The 17,288-nt window shown below is 41.5% G+C and overlaps 1 protein-coding gene across 1 annotated transcript in view; it reads left to right on the top strand.

The window, feature by feature from the left end:
• Window positions 1-17,288, top strand: part of PNPLA8 (patatin like domain 8, phospholipase A2) — a 108,637-nt gene that overhangs the window by 63,570 nt on the left and 27,779 nt on the right. The window contains 1 exon segment of the mRNA XM_075345003.1: window positions 14,419-14,614. Coding sequence (XP_075201118.1) covers window positions 14,419-14,614 — 196 coding nt within the window.

Raw genomic sequence — 17,288 nt, 5'->3', positions numbered from 1 at the left:
CACATCTTCTCCAGTTGTTCTTTGAGGTCCTGGTATTTCTCCAGCTTTTCATTCCTTATTTCTGATATTACTGTCATTAGGCACTACCACATCTATTATCATTGCTGTCTTCTGAACCTTGGCCACTATCACGATATCTGGTTGGTTAGCCACCACTTTATCCGTCTGGATCTTAAAGTCCCACAGGATTTTAGCTCTTTCATTCTCCACCACTTTTTCCGGGGTCTCCCACCTGGACTTGGCCCATACGCTGTACAGATGTTCCTGTATACAATTCTCGCTACTTGATTGTGGCGTTTGGTGTATGCTGTTCCTGCTTGCAGTCTGTCACTATGTGTTGCACGGTTTCCGAGGTTTTTTTTTTACATACCCTGCACATTGGGTCTTGTCTTGTGTGATAGATATAATATACATTGCACAAAATTTGCTTTATAGAGAAGGAGACTGGGGCCCCAATTCATCAAGACTAGAATTATTCATGCAGGCTATTCATTAATACCCGATTCATTAAGCCGTGATCACCTCTAAATGAATGCGGGGCATCTGAAAATTGACTGGAGTAAGATTTCTGGTGTTATCACGCCCCCATCCCACCACAGCTCCACCTATTTTGGCGAAACTGGATTAAAAATGCCAAAAGTCACAATTTTTCCGCAACCTTGCATTGAAAATTTTGCAACATTTCAATGTGTTTTACTCAAGATTCCTTCCATAAACGCTTTGATGGATCAGGGCCTGTGTGCTTGTGACATGTCACACTTTCCTGCTGGAAGTGTCCATTAGATAATACATAAGTTATGGCCAAAAAGAATTACATTGTGACCAGTAATATTCTTATAAGCTGTGACATTTAGACAATGAGAGACCATTTTGAATGAAGGAGAAAATGTCCCAATTATAGCAGCATGGTGTAAGACCAGAAACTTTGAATTAGTTCTGTATCACTTACTGGGGTTCTTGCTGTAGTTTTGATTACCAATTGTTTTTGCAGATCTAATAGTTCTCTAAATGCTGAGCTCTGTTAACTCCACCCACATTATTGATTGACTGCTTTCTGTGTACACTGTGCATAGGCAGAAAGCTCTTAATAAATTGTGGGGGCTAGGTTATACAGAGTTTATCAATATGGAGGACTACAAGGCTTCACGTTTAATAGTCCTCCTGTGATAATTTCCTGTAGTCAAGTGATTTTATCAAATTTACAGCAAGCAGCCCAGTAAGTGACACATCAGTGGAATTGAGGTCTCTGTCTCTACACTATGCTACTCTCAGATTAGGCAGTAAAACCTTGTGACAGATTCCTTTTAATCCATTGTTAGACTGAACCATTCCCACAATGCACAATGAATTTATGGATGCAGATAGTTCTTCACAACTTTGTCCCTGCAGTCTCCATGGTGGAGCAGAAATTTAGACTTTTCATAGCAGGTAATGTCTTTCATTTAAAAAAAAAAAACCAAAACTGTCAACATTATGCATTTTATTAATTGTCTAATATCCTCCTTGCCATAATATCACTACAAATCTACAGGTCTCTATACTGATCATGTTCTTTAAACCGCACCAACCACCAGAATCTTGCTATATGAAGTGCAGGCAGTGCCATACTGGCACTAGGATGGTGAGTACAAGCATACCTTTTGTTGAAAATATGGGATGCTCTGTTGCTGAAATATCTGTAGTAATCAAAGTTCCAGAAATGCACTGCACTTTGACGAGTGCAATGGGGACGGACCTTTGTGGGTCAGGTCCTCCGTGTATATTCCTCCTCCTGCGTTGCAACAGCAGCTATGGCGGCATGGCGCGATATTTAAATAAAGAAAAGGGGAATATACACAGAGGACCGAACCCACAAAGCCCCCCCCTCCGATACACACATCAAAGTACAGTGCCTTTCTGCAACTTTGATTAAGGATATTTCTGCAACCATGCATCCCATCTTCCTACAACAGGTATGCCTGGATTCAGCATCTTAGTGCCAGTATGGCACTGCCTTTGCTTTATATAGCAAAATCCTGATGGTTGGTCCTCTTTAATTTAACAGAAGAAAAGAAATAAAACTGTGTGTTTTTACCTGGTTTTGTCCTGCAATGCTGTTCTGCCCTCATCCTGCATTTTGGGTCATGAACCCCCTGGTCCTCATTGGTCACACTCCCTCTTCTGAATTCCATACTATCCAACACAAGACAAAGGATGCATCGATTTATGCAAAAAAAAATTAGGAAAACGCATACATGTAGGAAGCACCCTAAGGGTAGATCTTGGGAATGGACTCTAACATTGGCATATTTTTCCCCAATATTGAGCTCTGACCACTGATAACACAAGTTAATTAGTGGTCATCTAAGGGTCTGTATAGGGTGAAGTAAATTTTATGGGGACCGGATGATTAATACTATTGTTCAGTCCCTATACATTTGAAATACTACAGTAAGTCTCGCTTACATGGGGGAGTGGACAGTGATTTTAGGGCCCATGTATACTGTATGTATAACAAAAGGTGAAAGTAGTATTATTCATCAAAATAATGGGGTATTAACTCTTTTGAATATTTGTGTAGCAATAGATGTACTGGGGAATCAAACTGTATAGCAAAACACAGATCAGAAGACAATCGATCCTGATTGTTGGTTCAAACATGCAGAGTTTCATTTACCTTAGAAGGTTAGGAACCAAACTATACCTAGAGACAATACCTCACTGTCTGCTATAAACAAGGTCCCTGACATAATAAGGGCAACCCCACACAGAATTCAGAACCTGGTACTTGCTGAAGTCCCTGTGTCCATGGTGGATGTCCTTTCACTCTGTGTGTTGCCATGCCAAGTTCTCCATGGAGACCAATTTGTAGGACTTGACTTGGCAGGTGTAGACTTGGAAGGTGGCCATTTTACAGCTAAACCCAAGGGACGTGTAGTTTTTCCCTTGCATGATGTTGACCAATCATAAACAGGAAGTGTCATAGGGGGGGAGAGAACATGCCCCTATAATGGCTCAGAGAAGGCTTCCTCTCTGTAACACATGTAATGACATACAGCCCTGCTCTCGTAACTGGTCTCTGCTTCACCTGTGTAGAGCAGAGACTTGTGCCAATACAAATACCTTTTATAGTTTTCATCTAGCCTCTGCTGTACTCTTTCCCCCCCTTACTGACTGCCTTGAGGTACAGTTGCTTAATGTGTTTGTAATGACTTTAGTCTACACAAGTGGTGCTGAATTATGAAGGACAGCAGGGCTGTGTGTCATTACATGTCTCATACAGAAAACCTTTTCTGGGGGCGTTTTTTACTTATTTATTTTTTTCCCTGCATGATGCCTCCTGATTATGATTGGTCATTGTATTGCCGGGGAATATGCACATGCCCCCAAATAAGAATCTCATAAAGCCCCTTGTGATGACATGAATTGTATTTACATCCATGCTTATATGGACCATATAATGGTTAACCTACAATTGTCAATCTATATTTTTTAATCCTGTTTGCCAGTATACACCTCAGATTGCAATTTCCACTTTTTGTACTTTCGTTTTTACAAACTACCCGTATTCTTACTACTTCATCTGAGTGGAACAGAGCAGTAGTATTAGCAATAGCTATTCTGCATTATGATCATTGCAAACTGAAATATATGCCTGTCTGAGAAAAATAAGAGTAGTAGTATCACCGACATAAAGCAACATCATTGCAGTCCATTATGTAATCATGTCTGATGTTTTACAATCACTATAAACACTGATCAAGCCTTGTGCCTCAAAAAGTGCATCAAAATTATGTGCCCATTATCTACATTCCTGTGCCCCACTTTTGCTTATAATTAAGGATGAGTGTACCCATGGAAGTTCGGGTTTGCCGGGTTTGGCCAGACTTTGCTTAAAAGTTCGATTTGGGACCCAAACTTGACCCCAAATCCCATAGAAGTCAATGGGAACTCAAACTTTGGTGCTGTAAAATGGTCTTAGTAAGGGCTGAGGGGCTACAAAAGGAAGCATAATGGGCTAAGACCAGGACAATTGCCCTGCAATCATATGTGGATAGGGAATAAAGAAATAATAAAAAAAAATGGCATTTCTCCTATTTTTGATAACCAGTGTAAGTAAAGCAGACAGCTGTCAGCACTCGTATGTCTATTTTGAAAAGTCAACCTCTAGGTATGACGCTGAGCACGTGCACTCAAATTCTTTGGTAGACCATGGCAAGGACTGTTTGAAGTGGAACCTGTCTTGTTAAATCTCTGTACGGCCTTTGCCATTGTGCTGCAGCTCACTTTGAAGGTGTTTGCAATCTTATTTTGGCTTAGGCCATCTTTATGTAGAGAAACAATTCTTTTTTTCAGATCCTCTGAGAATTCCTTGCCATAAGATGCCATGTTGAACTTCCAGTGACCAGTACGATTGAGTGTGTGAGTGATAACATCAACAATATCACACCTGCTCCCCATTCACACTTGAGACCTTGTAACACTAATGAATCACATGATACTGGGGAGGGACTATGGCTAATTGGGCAAGATTTTGCCTTTTTCTCTTAGCAATGTACTCACTTTTGTTGCCAGTGGTTTTCCATTAATGGCTGTGTTGTTATTTAGAGGATACAGCAAATTTACAACTGTCCACTGACTACTTTACCTTATATCAAAGTGTCATATCTTCAGCGTTGTCTCATGACAAGAAATAAAATATTTACAACAGTGTCAGAGGTGTGTGTGTGTGTGTGTGTGTGTGTGTGTGTGTGTGTGTGTGTGTGTGTGAGAAACTCCTATATTTAGTCACATGCTGTCCATTTCCTTGTGATCCTCCTTGAGCTGGTTCTACTCCTTCATTGGAGTCCAGATGTGTTTAATTAAACCAATAGGACTTGATTTGAAAAGGCACACACCTGTTTATATAAGACCTTACAGCTTATAGTGCATGTCAGAGCAAATGAGAATCATGAGGTCAAAGGAACTGCCCAAGGAGCTTAGAGAGAGAATTGTGGCAAGGCACAGATCTGGCCAAGGTTACAAAAGAATTTCTGCGGTACTCAAGGTTCCTAAGAGCACAGTGGCCTCCATAATCCTTAAATGGAAGAAGTTTGAGACCATCAGAACTCTTCCTATACCTGACCGTCCAGCCAAACTGAGCAATCATGGGAGAAGAGCCTTGGTGGGAGAGGTAAAGAAGAACTCCAAGATCACTGTGGCTGAGCTCCAGAGATGCAGTTGTTAAAGCCGGGAGACTCTTTGCTCACTCAGGTAGCAACAGATGGTTGGATCAGCAGCCGAATCCTGGAGACGCTCAATAAAAGACTCATAGCCAGTGTCTTAGCTCAAGAGTATCACACACATTTATTATAATAGCAAGAATATAGGTTTTTGAAGTACATAAAATAGATATGGAATGATGACATAAGAGATTATACAATAGGCGGAGGTTTTCTTGGACAAATTTACGTGTTTCCAAAGTAATTAATTTTGACATGTTTATATAACATCTTGCAATTTTGGCTAGAATGTATATTCTTTGGGTTAGTTTGACTTTGATAATTACAATATTACAGGATGCGATAACAAACACTCCTGCCAAAAATACATATGTTAGAAGAACACAAGTTAACCCATGGGTCAACAGATGTTGTTTTGAGAATAAACTTTATTTTGGAGAAATAAAGGGAATAATAAGGCAAAAATGCATTTGTCCTGCCAGGGACACGTGTTCTGCCAAATTGTTTATTACATACAGTGCCTTGCGAAAGTATTCGGCCCCCTTGAATTTTTCAATGTTTTCCCACATTTCAGGCTTCAAACATAAACATAAAAATGTAAATGTTATGCTGAAGAATCAACAACAAGTGGGAAACACTTGTGAAGTTGAACGATATTGATTGCTTATTTTAAATTTTTGTAAAAAATAAAAAACTGAAAATTTTGGCATGCAATATTATTCGGCCCCTTTAAGTTGATACTTTGTAGCGCCACCTTTTGCTGCGATTACAGCTTCAAGTCGCTTGGAGTATGTCTCTTATCAGTTTTGCACATCGAGAGACTGAAATTCTTGCCCATTCTTCCTTTGCAAATAGCTTGAGCTGAGTCAAGTTGGATGGACAGCGTTTGTGAACAGCAGTTTTCAGCTCTTTCACAGATTCTCGATTGGATTCAGGTCTGCACTTTGACGTTGCCATTTTAACACCTGGATATGTTTATTTGTGAACCATTACATTGTAGATTTTGCTGTTATGTTTGGGATCATTGTCTTGTTGGAAGACACATTTCTGCCCCAGTCTCAGGTCTTTTGCAGACTCCAACAGGTTTTCTTCAAGAATGGTCGTGTATCTGGCTCCATCCATCTTCCCTTCAATTTTAACCACCTTCCCTGTCCCTGCTGAAGCAAAGCAGGCCCAAACCATGATGCTGCCACCACCATGTTTGACAGTGGGGATGGTGTGTTCAGGGTGATGAGCTGTATTTGCTTTTACGCCAAACTTATCATTTGGCATTGTGCCCAAATAGTTCAATTTTGGTTTTATCTGACCAGAGCACCTTCTTTCACATGTTTCGTGTGTCTCCCAGGTGGCTTGTGGCAAACTTTAAACAACAATTTTTTATGGATATCTTTGAGAAATTACTTTCTTCTTGACACTCTTCCATAAAGGCCAGATTTGTGCAGTATATGACTGATTGTTGTCCTATGGACAGACTCTCCCACCTCAGCTGTAGATCTCTGCAGTTCATCCAGAGTGATCATGGGCCTCTTGGCTGCATCTCTGATCAGTCTTCTCCTTGTTTGACATGAAATTAAGGGACGGCCGGGTCTTGGTAGATTTGCAGTGGTATGATGCTTCTTCCATTTTAATATGATCGCTTGCACAGTGCTTCTTGGGATGTTTAAAGTTTTGGAAATCTTTTTGCAACCAAATCCGGCTTTAAACTTCTCCACAACAGTATCACGGACCTGCCTGTTGTGTTCCTTGGTCTTCATGATGCTCTCTGTGCTTTAAACAGAACACTGAGGCTAGTTTCACACTTGCGATAAACGGCATCCGTCACAATGCGTTGTGTAACGCATGTGACGGATGCCTTGCAAAAAGTGTGATAATAAAGGCCACGGATTCCAGTGAAATAACGCATTGCGTTAAGTTTTCTTTAGCCGAGAGAGAGCCCTCATCTTCACCGCACACATCTCGACATTACCGCCTACATTACCGCACACATCCCTACATTACCGCCTACATCACCGCACACATCCCGACATTACAGCCCTCATCTTCACCGTACACATCCCGACATTACAGCCCTCATCTTCACCGTACACATCCCGACATTACCGGCTACATCACCGCACACATCCCGACACTACAGCCTACATCACCGCACACATCCCGACATTACAGCCCTCATCTTCACCGTACACATCCCGACATTACCGGCTACATCACCGCACACATTCCGACACTACAGCCCTCATCTTCACCGCGCACATTCCGACACTACAGCCCTCATCTTCACCGCACACATCCCGACACTACATTCCTCATCATTCCTGCACACATCCCGACACTACAGTTCTCATTATCAGCGCACACAACCCGACACTACAGCCCTCATCTTCACCGCACACACACCGGCACTACCGCACCCATCATCCCCGCACACACATACCGGCATTACCTTAGTGACGTCCCCGCTGACAGCGCGACTCACTTCAGTTGCTGCGTGGAGCTCACAGGAGCGGTGGCGTTCTACGGTCGCTCCTGTCAGCTTCATGTAGCAGAGCTGGATGCGTCGTGGGACCTCGTGTGGATTACGCCAGACCTGGAGGGGTATTTGGTGATTTTAAAAAAGTGGTGAAAGAGGGGGTGTTTTTTGTCTTTTATTCCAAATAAATGATTTTTTTGGGTGTATGTGTTTATTTACTTTCACTTTTACTTACAGGTTAATCATGGAAGGTATCTCGGGGAGACGCCTGCCATGATTAACCTAGGACTTAGTGGCAGCTATGGCCTGCTGCATTAACTCCTTATTACCTCGATTGCCACCGCACCAGGGCAATTCGGGATGAGTCGGGTAGAGTCCCGGGACTGTCGCATCTAATTTGGCTAGGGGGCTCCCCATCCTGAGAATATCGGCCTTTAGCCATGTGGCTTTACCTTCGCTGGTATTAAAATTGGGGGGAAACCGCACGCCGTTTTTTCGTTTTTTTTTTTTTTAATTTATTGTACTGCACAATATAGACCCACCCACCGGTGGCTGTCATTGGTTGCAGTGAGATAGCTGTCACTCAGCGTTGGGGTGAGTCTGACTGCAACCAATCATAGGCACCGGTCGGCGGGAGAAGCAGTGAATACGAGATTGAATAATAGGCAGCCGGCTTTTTCAAAAGAGGAAAAGCCGCCGGAGCTTTGTGACAGCCAGGCAGCATCGCGCCCGTGATCAGTGAGTGTGAGGGGGGGGGGAGAGGGGGTGGAGACCAGGAGTGATTTTAAACGATTTCTATCGTTCTGCTGGAGATGCTTAGCGCATAGTGGCGGAAACCGCCACCATAGACAATCTTTAGACACCGTGGCGGATTCCAATGGAATCCGTCAAGGTGCGCTATTTTAACGACACAAAAAAACACTACATGCAGCGTTCCTTCCGCCCGACGCAGCGTCAAAATAACGACGCTGCGTCTTGCAGCGGATGCAACGCAAGACTATCCGTTGCTATCCGTAGCTAATAGAAGTCTATGAGGAATATAACTGTTTCCTGCAACGGTTACCGTGATTCCTCAAGGCTGCGGATAGCAACGGAAGCCGTCCAACGCAAGTGTGAAAGTAGCCTGAGACCATCACACAGCCGGTGTATTTATACGGACACTTGATTATACACTGGTGGATTATATTTATCCTCATCAGTCATTTAGGACAACATTGAATCATTCAGAGATCCTCAATGAACTTCTGGAGTGAGTTTACTGCACTGAAAGTAAAGGGGCCAAATAGTATTGCACGCCCTAATTTTCAGGTTTTTTTATTTTTTACAAAAATTTAAAATAAACAAATATCATTCACCTTCACAATTGTGTCCGACTTGTTGATTCTTCACAATAAAATTTAATTTTTTTTATCTTTAAGTTTCAAGCATGAAATGTGGGAAAAGGTTGAAAAATTCAAGGGGGCCGAATACTTTCGCAAGGCACTGTAACTTATGAGAATGAAATGAAATATAATGAACTTTGATTGGCTTCATTAGAGAAATAGACTTATAGAGAAAAAATGGCTGAACTCAGAAAATTAGTCTTCTTTAACACAGTATGAAGACAGGGAAAGTTCCACAAAGTCAACTATCACTGCAGCCCTCCACCAGGCAGGCCTTTATGGCAGAGTGGCCTGACAAAAGCCTCTCCTCAGTGCAAGACATATGGAAGCCTGCATAGAGTTTGCAAAAAAACACATGAAGGACTCCCAGACTATGAGAAATAAGATTCTCTGATCTGATGAGATGAAGATAGAACTTTTTGGTGATAATTCCAAGCGGTATGTGTGTAGAAAACCAGGCACTGCTCATCACCTGCCCAGTACAATCCCAACAGTAAAACATGGTGTTGGCAGCATCATGCTATAGGGGTATTTTTCAACTGCAGGGACAGGACGACTGGTTGCAATTGAAGGACAGATGAATGCGGGCAAGTACAGAGAGATCCCGGAAGAACACCTCTTCCAGAGTGCTCTGGACCTCAGACTTGGATGAAGGTTCACCTTCCAACAAGACAATAACCCTAAGTACACAGCTAAAATAACAACGGAGTGGCTTCAGAGCAACTCTGTGACCATTCTTGACTGGCCCAGCCAGAGCCCTGACCTAAACCCAATTAAGCATCTCTGGAGAGACCTGGAAATGGCTGTCCACCAACGTTCACCATCCAACTGATGGAACTGGAGAGGATCTGCAAGGAAGAATGACAGAGGATCTCCAAATCCTGGTGTGGAAAACGTTTTGCAGCATTCCCAAGAAGACTCATGGCTGTACTAGCTCAAAAGACTGCTTCTACTCAATACTGAGCAAAGGGTCTGAATGCTTTTGATCAATGTGATATTTCATTTTTTCTTGTTTAATAAATTAGCAAACATTTCTACATTTCAGGTTTTCTTTTCTGTCAAGATGGGGTGCAGAGTATACATTAATGATAAATTCAAAAAAGTTCATTTTTTTATCAAAAATTAAAGTGGTGTAATATATATATCTTATCCATTCAAAGATTTAGCCTTCTTATAGTACCTATTAAATCAATAGTTGATGCTAAAATACATAGATGTGAATAAAATCACAGCCATACGGCTATCCGTTGCAGCATTAACTTGTGTCCTGGTTTAAAAAAAATAAATCATCTCAAACCGTTTACTTATTGAAAAATAAAGCACCCTTGACGTTACAGAAATGAGCCTATATAAATGTATTACTCCGGAGCAGAGCTATCTATTTATATATTATAATATTTAGAAGTGCCACTTGTCATCATTGGGGGTTATTTCATTAGAGACTTACTATACATTGCTTAAAATGATATATATATATTACCTAGGGTACAGTGTGCTCAGTATAAAAAAATCCTTCAAACTACTCACCAATTCCTGAATCGTGAAAGGCATCAGGACATGGGTACCGTACTACACAGTTGACAATGTTATAAAGACAAATTGATATGGCTCCAAAGAAAAATGAAAATGCTCATAGTTGGGACAGTAGATTTTCTACTGTGATGCAATCTTGCTTCCGGATAGATTTAGAAGGTGGGGTAAACACACATATACAGTATGTATGTATGTATGTATGTATATATATATATATGTGTGTGTGTATATATATATATTTCAAGTACTGTACTGTATTTTCCAGCGTATAAGATGACTGGGCGTATAAGACGACCCCCGACTTTTCAAGTTAAACGTCCCCATTGTTTAGTAATGTCCCCTGCAGTATTGTCCCCATTGTTTAGTATTGTCCTCCTGCTGGTTCCCTTCTTGTCCCCTATAATGCCGTTGTTTACACACAATTAAAGATATTCTCACCTCTCCTCCATACCTTCTTGCAGTCTGCAGGCACACAGACCCCTCCATGATAGCATTCGGTGTACGGAGCGGCCGCTGCAAGATGTTGTCATGGCTTTACTGCCGTTGAATGCTTTACGGTGTCACAAAGCATTCAACTGCAGTAAAGCCATGACGACATCATGCAGCGGACGCTATCACAGAGGGGTCTGTTTGCCTGTGGACTGCAAGAAACAGCTGGAGGCACCGTGGGAACAAAGGAGAGGTGAGAATATCTTTTAGCGTGTGTAAACAACGGCACCGTACACTGCCGTATAAGACGACACCCGGTGTATAAGACAAACCACGACTTTTGAGAAGATTTTCAGGGGTTAAAAAGTCGTCTTATACACCGGAAAATGCGGTAATACTAGAGTGGGTATTATAAATCCTTTTCAGCCAAATATTGACCTGTGTAAATGGGATTGTACTAGGCCAAAACTGGTTGGTACACTACAATACTGATTTGCGGATTTCTTGAAAATGTATGATTATGAATGAAATGCGTCAGTCACATCTGTGACTTATTATTTTACATTGTGCTGAATAATATATGCCTGCCATGGTGTTAAGTTTTACAAGATGTGCTGTTCAGTAACCTGGGAATAGAAGCAGTCGTGTTTTATGTAAATAGGGCTTCTTACTCAAAATCAGACCTACCATTAATTCCAATCATTAGTAGTAAACTCATTTCCGAGTCTTTTTGGTATTTATACAAATTGGAGAAGACTGTCTTGGATTTTTTTATTCCTGGCCAATTTAGCACCCTGCTCTTATCTACAGTATCACAACGGTTGTAAAATAAGATCCTGCTCAGTGTGAAGCTCTACTAAATAATGTATGATGCTCTCTCAAGGTTCTCTTCAAAAGAAATCAGAACGAGACCTGCTTTATTTGGGGGATGGGAATTTCCTAAACAAGGAATTGGGGCCAGGTTTCTGCTTTTGAAAATGCTCCTGGTCATAAAGCAGTGAAATATCTCATGTAAACATTATGCTACTTTTTGAATATATGATCTCAGAGTGCTAAAATTCATTATAGGATATATATTCTCAGTGTTTCTTCATAATATATATTATGCTTAACTGCTAAACCAAATCCGTTCACTTTTTATTGTTCGATAGATGGCCATTATGTTCTAATACTTACCTGCATTTTTGTCTATGCTATGGCTTATGTTTTATAGATTACCTATCAATTCTAATGTGTGTTTTCTCCCTATAGCTTGCTTATTTATTGTTAATATACAGACTAATACGAACAGAGTGTTTCTTTTACCTTTTGTGTCTTTATTCATCACTATCTGCCACTTCATAAAGCATAATGGGCTGTCATCTTATCAGCTAAAATTACATTTCTCAGCAGCACTTGTTTCTCCTCAGTGCTACTTATGTGCGGACCCGTTGGAGTTTGGTTTGACAGGCTCAGCCGGACTTTAAATAAAGTTCAATTTGGGACCCATACTTGACCTGAACCCCAATGGAAGACAATGATTAGCCAGTTCGAGTCTCCACCCACATACAGCTAGTAATAAATAGAGCACTTCTGGGGGAGGCACGGAGGGGTTTTTATATATATTTTATTTTTTTTTTTTAGTTACTTTTTTTTTGTGTGCACACTACATCCAATAATACTGTTAACCTCAGTGCAAGCCATTCAAACAGCGAGCTGGGCATCGAGCGTACCCGAGCAAAGCGATGCTTGCGCGAGTGGTTTGTGTACGTACAGCACCCAAACTGTTTTTTTGTTTTTTGTTGTAAAGTCTGTGTTTGGTATGAACACCAAACCTGTGGTTCACTCATCTCTAGATATTAGGAATGAGGGTTAAGAATAAAGATAAAATAAAGGGAAAAAAATAAAAGATGAGAATACATCAACAATCTGATAAAGGAGATATGTAAACCATATGTGATTGTTCTTCAGTGTGAACGAGTGCGGACCAGTGCGGGGCCTAATTGGCAAAGTAAGGTTATAATCTCAAGCAGATGGTAAGATTTGTCATTTTGTACAGTGAGCATCAGTTTCTTGGAATTCAATCCAATTTCTCCATGTCATGCAGTATATATCCACATCTGTTGGCGTTCGGGCAATCAAGTATTCTATCATATTGAGAAGAGAGACCTCAGAAAGCCATCCCTCTAGGGTAGGGGAGGTAAAAGGTTATGTGCACTTAGTGCATTTTTAATGCATTCCTTGATGCAGATTTGGTGCAAGTGGCTCGGACTTGGCATCAGCAGACATGTGCCGAGAATAGTATGGGCTCGCCGAGTGAGCCAGCATTAAAGGGCCATACACAACAAATGACGTATAGGTATGTCATTGGTCGTGAAGAGGTTAAAACCTCACCTTGTGTAAACCAATATCATTATAGGTTGGTACAGAATGGGACCAGGGCACGACTGTTCAGAAACCTGCCCATGGGAATCTTTATAGATGAAATGCCTAGCTATAAAAGGGGGAATTCCAGAAAAACCAAACAAATAAGCTGGAGCAGAGGGTGGTATACATGCAACGTGTAGGAGCATTTTCACTTTGTGCCCATTTAACAGACAAAAACTAAGATAGTAGCGATGATTCGCCTGTGCCAGCACTGAGAGCTGGTGATCATGTGACCACAAGAATGCATTATGCATATTCCTGATCACATTCCGACCAGACATACAAGGCCTCACTCACTACAAGTGTATTGAGCAAGGCTGCTCAAGTCTAGTCTGGATGTTGCCAGAAGTATGCATATTGCATACTTGCGGTCGCATGACCACCTGGTCTTGGTCCAGGGAATCCTGACAGCAGACTTTTGTGCCAAACCTGGACAACCCCATTAAGTTGAATCTTGTCAGCTGTTGGCTCTCTGGAGTATTCTGTACATCCACTGGTTTAGTACTTTTGTGAACAAATCATAAATATTCTCAAGGGTCACTATATTGTAGTGTCACTTTAAGTTCAGAATGTAATAGTTCTCACCTCTTGTTTTGAATCATGCATTCATAAACAAACCATGATCCTCTATATCCTAAATCATAAATGCTACTAAGTGTTACCAGTGCTACTAACCTTCTGCACCCTCAAAATGGAGACATTTTGTAAGGCCTGATAGCATTTGCTACCCATGACTGCATATTAGAACTGCACATGACAAATAACTTATTGTTTTTGTTTTATCTTCCTCTGGATTAACATAGCAGGATAATTGGTTGTACTGGATGGACGTCCCCATGCTCCTAAACCTTACATATTTCCAGAATGTGAAATGCTCTTAGAAACTGTAATGGTCTACGTCACATTGTAATAGTTGCCTGCAGTTATTTTACAGGTTATCTTAATGACTTGATTTCTACTTCTTGATACTCAGTATAGCATTTTCCTTACTTTACAGGATGGAGGACTGCTTATAAATAATCCATGTGCACTAGCTCTTCATGAATGTAAGTGCCTATGGCCAGATACAGCTTTCCAATGCATAGTCTCACTTGGCACAGGGCGTTACGAGGGTCCAATGAAGACTACAGCTACACACACAAGTCTGAAGGCCAAACTGAACAATGTGATCAGCAGCGCAACTGATACAGAAGGTAGGTATGAGTGCCATGTAGTCTCAGCTGTAATGAAAATCTGTATCATTCAACGGTAAGATGTCTCTCCTAGAGGGACTTTTGTAAAAGATAGAAAACACGTTCCTCCAGATCCCTCAGCCATTTTATGTCCCCTCGTTTCCCAGAAGCAGAAGGATATAAGAAATGGCTGAATAGGAGAGGGCAGCAGACTTTATTGCTATTACTAGGTGAAAATCCTGATTAAATGAGGCCCAACAAGTAAATTATCCAAACGAAGACAAAACGCTAATTATTGCTTGTGTCCGGTATGATATTTCTCACTGACCATGTTCTCTTGTTCTGAATTTCCTTCTCGGAAATATCCACTTTGTCATATGTTGTGTCTTACTCCCGTATTGAGTGATAAATGACAAGACACTTGGACTAGTGACTGAGCAGTAACATATAAATATTTTCCTTCAGGGTGTTAGGAGGTCTGATTAGAGTCCCGCTGTACCAGTTGTTAGTCTGTGATTTTATTTGGTAAATGTAAAGACATGATGGGACACATCATTGTATATTATATGCTCATTATGGCAGGTTTTTTTTTTTCTCTTGAAAGGAACCAGAAACTATTCTGAATGTCACTCTTATTATACAGGACCGGTCTCTTCTCCTGACTCCTCTGCTCTTGTATTCCTAATGATGTACCAAGCCAGAAATGGATTTTTTTAGACATTTGCATCGTGTCACTCAATTGACAAATGAAAGTTTCCATTCAACTTGCTAATGTGTGTGGATTAATTAAGAGATTTTCCACTAGTGATGGGAGAGCAGTGGAACACTCGGATGGGCATGACTCGAGTAACCAAGTATAATGGAAGTCAATGGGGGTCTTGAGCATTTTTCTGGAAGATTTCCCAGATAAATGCTCAAGTTTTCCATTAACTTCCATTATACTCGGCTACTTGAGTCACGTCCATCCGAGATGGCAAGCATGATAGTGCTTGCTCATCACTAGTGTCCGCCACATTTTTTTTCTTTAAAGAACAGCCCAATATGGTCTAAATCTAAAAAAATATATACCCCTTTTCACTCCTGGCCTGGGTTTCCAATCGATCCCAAAGCTTTACCATTGCAGCTATTCACTTACATAAAGAGGACTGTCCAACAAACATTTCTTCAAATGTATTTGAAATGTGAGTATATTTAGTTTTACTAATATACTTGCATTTAAGGAGGTGTCCTCCTCTTTAGACATTAGCATTATTAGAGCAGTTCTACTTCTGAGTCCTGCTCATTATAAAAGAGCACTTCCTGTGCAGTTGACATAGTGCTGTATAGGGGACTCACTGATAGGAAAGGGACTCACTGATTTGACTCATTTCAATAGCTTAACCAGCAACCTTTTCCGTGAATGTATTGGCCTTGAGAGAGAAGCTTGCTGCCTGAGCTAATGAGTAGTCAGACAATGTGCCAATATAGGGTATGCTCTCCTTTTTCAAATAACTAGAAATAGATTGCAGAATTCCAAATCTTCGCACTAGTATTGGCAAACTTTTATAACTACATGTATATAATATATGTGTGCGTGAATTTATGTATGTATGTGTAAAGAGGGGCATACAGTGCTGGCCAAAGGTATTGGCACCCCTGCAATTCTATCAGATAATACTCAGTTTCTTCTTGAAGATGATTGCAATCACAAATTCTTTGGTATTATTCTCTTCATTTATTTTGCTTGCAATGAAAAAACACAAGAGAATGAAACAAAAATCAAATCATTGATCATTTCACACAAAACTCCAAAAATGGGCCAGACAAAAGTATTGGCACCCTTAGCCTAATACTTGGTTGCACAACCTTTAGGGCGGCTTTGCACGTTGCAACATCGCACGTGCGATGTCGGTGGGGTCAAATCGAAAGTGACGCACATCCGGCGTCACTTTCGACATCGTTGTGTGTAAATTCTAGATGATACGATAAACGAGCGCAAAAGCGTCGTTATCGTATCATCGTTGCAAGCTCCGACTTTTCCATAATTTTGCTGCAGCGATGGTACGATGCTGTTCCTCGTTCCTGCGGCAGCACACATCGCTGTGTGTTACGCCGCAGGAGCGAGGAACTTCATCTTACCTGCCGCCGGCGGCTCTACGGAAGGAAGGAGGTGGGCAGGATGTTTACATCCTGCTCATCTCCGCCCCTCCGCCGCTATTGGCCGCCTGCCGTGTGACATCGCTATGACGCCGCATGACCCGCCCCTTAGGAAGGAGGCGGGTCGCCGGCCAGAGCGACGGTCGCAGGGCAGGTGAGTGCATGTGAAGCTGGCGTAGCGATAATTTTCGCTATGCCAGCTATCATCAGATATCGTACCTGCGACGGGAGCGGGGACTATCGCGTGCGACATCGCAGCATCGGCTTGCGATGTCGCAACGTGCAAAGCCCGCCTTAGCCAAAATCACTGCGAACAACCGTTTCCGGTAACAATCAATGAGTTTCTTACAATGCTCTGCTGGAATTTTAGACCATTCTTCTTTGGCAAACTGCTCCAGGTCCCTGAGATTTGAAGGGTCCCTTCTCCAAACTGCCATTTTGAGATTTCTCCACAGGTGTTCTATGGGATTCAGGTCTGGACTCATTGCTGGCCACTTTAGTAGTCTCCAGTGCTTTCTCTCAAACCATTTTCTAGTGCTTTTTGAAGTGTGTTTTGGGT

Source organism: Anomaloglossus baeobatrachus, chromosome 4 (genome assembly GCF_048569485.1).
Source record: "Anomaloglossus baeobatrachus isolate aAnoBae1 chromosome 4, aAnoBae1.hap1, whole genome shotgun sequence".
Taxonomy (NCBI): Eukaryota; Metazoa; Chordata; class Amphibia; order Anura; family Aromobatidae; genus Anomaloglossus; species Anomaloglossus baeobatrachus.
Note: the sequence above shows the minus strand (reverse complement) of the source record. Positions and strands in the feature narration are given on the sequence as shown.